This window comes from Salmo trutta, chromosome 13 (assembly GCF_901001165.1).
Source record: "Salmo trutta chromosome 13, fSalTru1.1, whole genome shotgun sequence".
Taxonomy (NCBI): domain Eukaryota; kingdom Metazoa; phylum Chordata; class Actinopteri; order Salmoniformes; family Salmonidae; genus Salmo; species Salmo trutta.
In genome coordinates this window covers 88673664-88679663 of record NC_042969.1, presented here as the reverse complement: position 1 = coordinate 88679663, position 6000 = coordinate 88673664, and the positions used below count along the sequence as shown (strand labels likewise).

Here is a 6000-nt window from a genome sequence, read left to right as displayed (position 1 = left end):
CTGGGGCAGAGAGACAGGAAACACAGGGATAAATACACTGGGGCATAGAGACAGGAAACACAGGGATAAATACACTGGGGCAGAGAGACAGGAAACACAAGGATAAATACACTGGGGCAGAGAGACAGGAAACACAGGGATAAATACACTGGGGCAGAGAGACAGGAAACACAGGGATAAATACACTGGTACAGAGAGACAGGAAACACAAGGATAAATACACTGGGGCAGAGAGACAGGAAACACAGGGATAAATACACTGGGGCAGAGAGACAGGAAACACAGGGATAAATACACTGGTACAGAGAGACAGGAAACACAAGGATAAATACACTGGGGCAGAGAGACAGGAAACACAGGGATAAATACACTGGGGCAGAGAGACAGGAAACACAGGGATAAATACACTGGGGAAAATAAGCCACACCTGGAGGGGGTGGAGACAGTCACAAGGACAGGTGAAACAGATCAGGACATGTTTGTCTTTCTTCTAATGTCTCTTAAGGGGGATAGTAATCTAAAAAGTAACTAAATGTAATCAGATTACGTTACTGAGTTTGGGTAATCTAATCAACTAGGAATGGTTGCAATATATGTTCCTCTAGGGGTAAACAGGAAGTAGTGTTTGTTGTGATTTCTCTCTGTCTCTCTCTCTCTCTCTCTTTCCCTCTCTCTCTCTCTCTCTTTCTCTCTGTTTCTCTCTCTCTCTATCTCTCTTTCTGTATGTCTCTCTCTGTCTGTCTGTCTGTCGCTCTCTCTCTCTCCTCTCCTCTCTCTCTCCCTCTCTCTTTCCTCTCTCTCTCTCTCTCTCTCTCTCTCCCTCTATTTCTGTGTCTCTCTCTCTCTCTGCACACAGGGATTTCATTTCACCGTCCGACTGATGGAATTTTGAAAAGGCTGCTATCCGTTTCAGTTCATTCAATAATAGATTATGCTACGGCGTCAACCAGACACCCTACACCTCTCTCTCTCTTTTTCTCTTTCTAAATTTTCCCCCTCTTTCTTTCTCTCTGGTCTGCTCATTAGCCAGGCCATGAGAGGTAGAGAGAGGGGTGGAGCGAGAGAGAGCGAGGGGAGAGAGAATGAAGAGAAAGACAGAGAGAGAAAGAGATAAGGAAGAGAGAGAGTGGTAAAGCATTGATGAATAGTTTCTCTCTCTCTCTTTCTCTCTCGTTCGTTCTCTCTCTCTTTCTCTTTCTCTCTCTCTCTCTCTCTTTCTCTCTCTCTCTCTCTCTCTCTCGTTCTCTCTCTCTATCACCCACAGTGTGTAGTGTCGCCTGAAACGAGGAGTTAGACGTTAGAACTCAGAAGCTCTGTGATATAATGCTGTAATAACCAGCAACCTCTGAAACGTGTGTGTTACTATGGAGACCCTTAGGAGGATGTCCAGTCTCTGTCTGTTCCTCTGCTTACTGCAGCCTCCTCTACAAGGTAAGGCCTTATTGGACTGTACTAGTGTTACTATGGGAACTCTTAGGAGGATGTCTTGTCTCTGTTTGATGTAGTCTATCGTTTGTCTATCATCTTCTTAATGTGGCTATAGTATCTATTGGTAAACCTTCACTACTATAATCTAGGTATAAAGGTTTCTAACTTCATATCATCTTAAACAAGTCCCGTGTGGCTCAGTTGGTAGAGCATGCTGTTAGCAACGCCAGGGTTGTGAGTTCAATTCGTACGGGGAACATTTTTTTTTTTAATGAAATGTATGCATTCACTACTGTAAGTCGCTCTGGATAAGAGCGTCTGCTAAATGACTAAAATGTAATATGTAAACAAGGCTTTATAAAGGGTGTTATATGACTGTTCCCTCAGGTCTGGAGATCGTGGACCCAGAGGAGGTGGAGTATATCCGCCAGGAGGCCAGAGGGGTGGTGGGGGGCTCTGTGACTCTGGAATGTGGATCCACAATGCCTGATATCCTCATCTGGGGATTCACTAGGCCTGGGTCCCAGTCTAACCTAGCTGTGGCTTATAACTACGGACATGGTCCCATGCTCCAGCCTCTACTTTCAAGCAGCCTTGGACATCTGAAGGTGGGTAACACAGCTTACTATTCTACCCTGAATCTAACCTCTGCTACCCAAATTCTAACCTTGCTACTCTAACCTTTCTACCCTGAATCTAACCTCCGCCACCCTAAAACTAACCTCTTCTACCCTAACTCTACCCTCTGCTACCCTAACTCTAACCTCTGCTACCCTAACTCTAACCTCTGCTACCCTAACTCTAACCTCTTCTACCCTAACTCTACCCTCTGCTACCCTAACTCTACCCTCTGCTACCCTAACTCTAACCTCTGCTACCCTAACTCTAACCTCCTCTACCCTAACTCTAACCTCTTCTACCCTAACTCTACCCTCTGCTACCCTAACTCTAACCTCTGCTACCCTAACTCTACCCTCTGCTACCCTAACTCTAACCTCTGCTACCCTAACTCTAACCTCTGCTACCCTAACTCTACCCTCTGCTACCCTAACTCTAACCTCTGCCACCCTAACTCTAACCTCTGCTACCCTAACTCTACCCTCTGCTACCCTAACTCTAACCTCTGCTACCCTAACTCTACCCTCTGCTACCCTAACTCTAACCTCTGCCACCCTAACTCTAACCTTTCTACCCTAACTCTAACCTCTGCTACCCTAACTCTAACCTCTGCTACCCTAACTCTAACCTCTGCTACCCTAACTCTAACCTCTGCTACCCTAACTCTAACCTCTGCTACCCTAACTCTAACCTCTGCTACCCTAACTCTAACCTCCTCTACCCTAACTCTAACCTCTTCTACCCTAACTCTACCCTCTGCTACCCTAACTCTAACCTCCTCTACCCTAACTCTAACCTCTGCTACCCTAACTCTAACCTCTGCTACCCTAACTCTAACCTCTGCTACCCTAACTCTAACCTCTGCTACCCTAACTCTAACCTCTGCTACCCTAACTCTAACCTCTGCTACCCTAACTCTAAACTTGCTACCTCTTGTAAGCGAATTCTAACCTACGGTGCTTTTGGAAAGTATTCAGACCCATTGACTTTTTCTACATTTTGTTGTGTTACAGCCTTATTCTAAAACTGAATAAATTGGGGTTTTTTCCCCCTCATCAATCTACACACAATACCCCATAATGACAAATCAAAAACAGGTTTTTAGGCATGTTTGCAAATGTATTCAAAATAAAACACTGAAATATCACATTTTCATAAGTATTCAGACCCATCACTCGGTACTTTGTTGAAACACCTTTGGCAGCCTTGAGTCTTCTTGGGTATAATGCTACAATCTTGACACACCTGTATTTGGGGAGTTTCTCCCATTCTTCTCTGCAGATCCTCTCAAGCTCTGTCAGGTTGGATGGGGAGCGTTGCTGCACAGCTATTTCCAGGCCTTTCTAAAGATGTTCAATCAGTTCAAGTCCGGGCTCTGGCTGGGCCACTCAAGGACATTCAGAGACTTGTCCCGAAGCCACTTTTGCGTTGTCTTGGCTGTGTGCTTAGTGTTCTTGTCCTGTTGGAAGGTAAACCTTCGCCCCAGTCTGAGGTCCTGAGCGCTCTGGAGCAGGTTTTCATCAAGGATCTCTCTGTACTTTGCTCCGTTCATCTTTGCCCCGATCCTGACTAGTCTCCCAGTCCCTGACGTAGAAAAACATCCCCACAGCATGATGCTGCCACCACCATGCTTCACCGTAGGGATGGTGCCAGGTTTCCTCCAGACGTGATGCTTGGCATTCAGGCCAAAGACTTCAATCAGACCAGAGAATCGTGTTTCTCATGGTCTGAGAGTCTTTAGGTGCCTTTTGGAACTCCAAGCGGGCTGTCATGTGCCTTTTACTGAGGAGTGGCTTCCGTCTGGCCACTCTACCATAAAGGCCTGATTGGTGGAGTGCTGCAGAGATGGTTGTCCTTCTGGAAGGTTCTCCCATCTCCACAGAGGAACTCTGGAGCTCTGACAGAGTGACCATCATGTTCTTGGTCACCTCCCTGACCAAGGCCCTTCTCCCCTGATTGCTCAGTTTGGCCAGACTGCCAGCTCTAAGAAGAGTCTTGGTGGTTCCAAACTTCTTCCATTTAAGAATGATGGAGGCCACTGTGTTCTTGGGGACCTTCAATGCTGCAGAAATGTTTTGATACCCTTCCCCAGATCTGTACCTCGACTCAATCCTGTCTCGGAGCTCTACGGACAATTCCTTCAACCTCATGGCTTGGTTTTTGCTCTGACATTCACTGTCAACTGTGGGACCTTATATAGAAAGTTTTGTGACAATCCAAATCATGTCCAATCAATTGAATTTACCACAGGTGGACTCCAATCATGTGGTAGAAACATTTCAAGGCTGATCAATGGAAACAGGATGCACCTGAGCTCAGTTTTGAATCTCATAGCAAAGGGTCTGTAAGCTTATGTAAATAAGGTATTTCTGTTGTTTTTTTTATATACATTTGCAAAAATGTCTAAATACCTGTTTTCACTTTGTCATTATGGGGTATTGTGGTGTCATTATGGGGTATTGTGATGTCATTATGGGGTATTGTGATGTCATTATGGGGTATTGTGATGTCATTATGGGGTATTGTGATTCCGTTATGGGGTATTGTGTGTAGATGGCTGAGATTTAAAAAAAGAAATCCATATTAGAATAAGGCTGTAACGAAACAAAATGTGGAAAATGTCTGAATACTTTCAGAAGGAACTGTACCTACCTCTTCTACCCTAACTTTAACCTAGCTACCTACCTCTTTGCCTTAACTCTAACCTAGTTAACTATTTTACAATAACTCTAACCTAGTTAACTATTTTACCATAACTCTAACCTCTTCTACCCTAACTTTAACCTAGCTACCTACCTCTTTGCCTTAACTCTAACCTAGTTAACTATTTTACAATAACTCTAACCTAGTTAACTATTTTACCATAACTCTAACCTCTTCTACCCTAACTTTAACCTAGCTACCTACCTCTTTGCCTTAACTCTAACCTAGTTAACTATTTTACAATAACTCTAACCTAGTTAACTATTTTACAATAACTCTAAACTAGTTACCTCCTCTACCCTAACTTTAACCTCTGCTACCCTAACTCTAACCTCTTCTACCCTAACTCTAACCTCTGCTACCCTAACTCTAACCTCTGCTACCCTAACTCTAACCTCTGCTACCCTAACTCTAACCTAGCTACCGTTTCCCAACAGTAAATAGTGTTGAAAGCACAACATTAGGCACAGAGGTAGTACAGCTGAAAGGGGGAATATATACAACTGTGAAAATACTGTAATACCAGTTGTCAAACTGTTCTGAATTCAATTCAATCAATCTTTATTGTCCCGAAAGAGCAATTCTTGTGCAGAATAAAACATAAATATACACACCCCTTAAAATACAGTTATTTTGTGTAATTTAACAGAAATGAATTTGTTGTTCCAGTTGATGCCCAACACGTCTTCTCTGCTGTTGGACGAGCTGCACCACGAGGCCCAAGGGATGTACACCTGTCAGGCCATCTACAACACGGACCGGGGAGCTACAATCACCTTCTACTACACTCAGCTAGAGGTGGTGGAGGAGGACTGAGGGAGAGGGAGGGAGGAGGAGAGGGAGAGGGAGGGGGAGAGGGAGAGGGAGAGGGAGAGGGAGAGGGAGAGGGAGGGGGAGAGGGAGGGGGAGAGAGAGAGAGAGGGAGAGGGAGCGAGAGAGAGGGAGCAAGAGAGAGAGAGAGGGAGAGAGAGAGATTGAACTTTGTCACTGTAGTAGTAAATTCAGTACTCTAATCAGTAAAATGGCTGCTCTGTGTGTGTGTGTTTTCAATCTAACTGTTGACAAGGTGAGGTCTTGACTCCATGCTTCTAACCTACCTGTGTTTTGACATGATGACCTGTATTTGAATCATACCATCATCTGTTTGCTATTCATAATCCAGACTGTCAGGATTGTTAAACAATGGTTTTTATCTGACAGACCACTCCCTGGTCCAATAGAGGCCTTTGCCGCAGGCCTCAGAGTTATTAA

At 44.6% G+C, this 6000-nt stretch overlaps 1 protein-coding gene across 1 annotated transcript; it reads left to right on the top strand.

The window, feature by feature from the left end:
- The first annotated feature begins 1209 nt into the window (after positions 1–1209).
- Positions 1210–5565, top strand: LOC115204980 (V-set and immunoglobulin domain-containing protein 10-like 2). The gene is made up of 3 exons (XM_029770552.1): positions 1210–1431; positions 1816–2036; positions 5419–5565. The coding sequence occupies exons 1-3, from the start codon at positions 1365–1367 to the stop codon at positions 5563–5565; spliced, it is 435 nt and encodes a 144-aa protein (XP_029626412.1). The 5' UTR covers positions 1210–1364.
- The last annotated feature ends 435 nt before the right edge of the window (positions 5566–6000 follow it).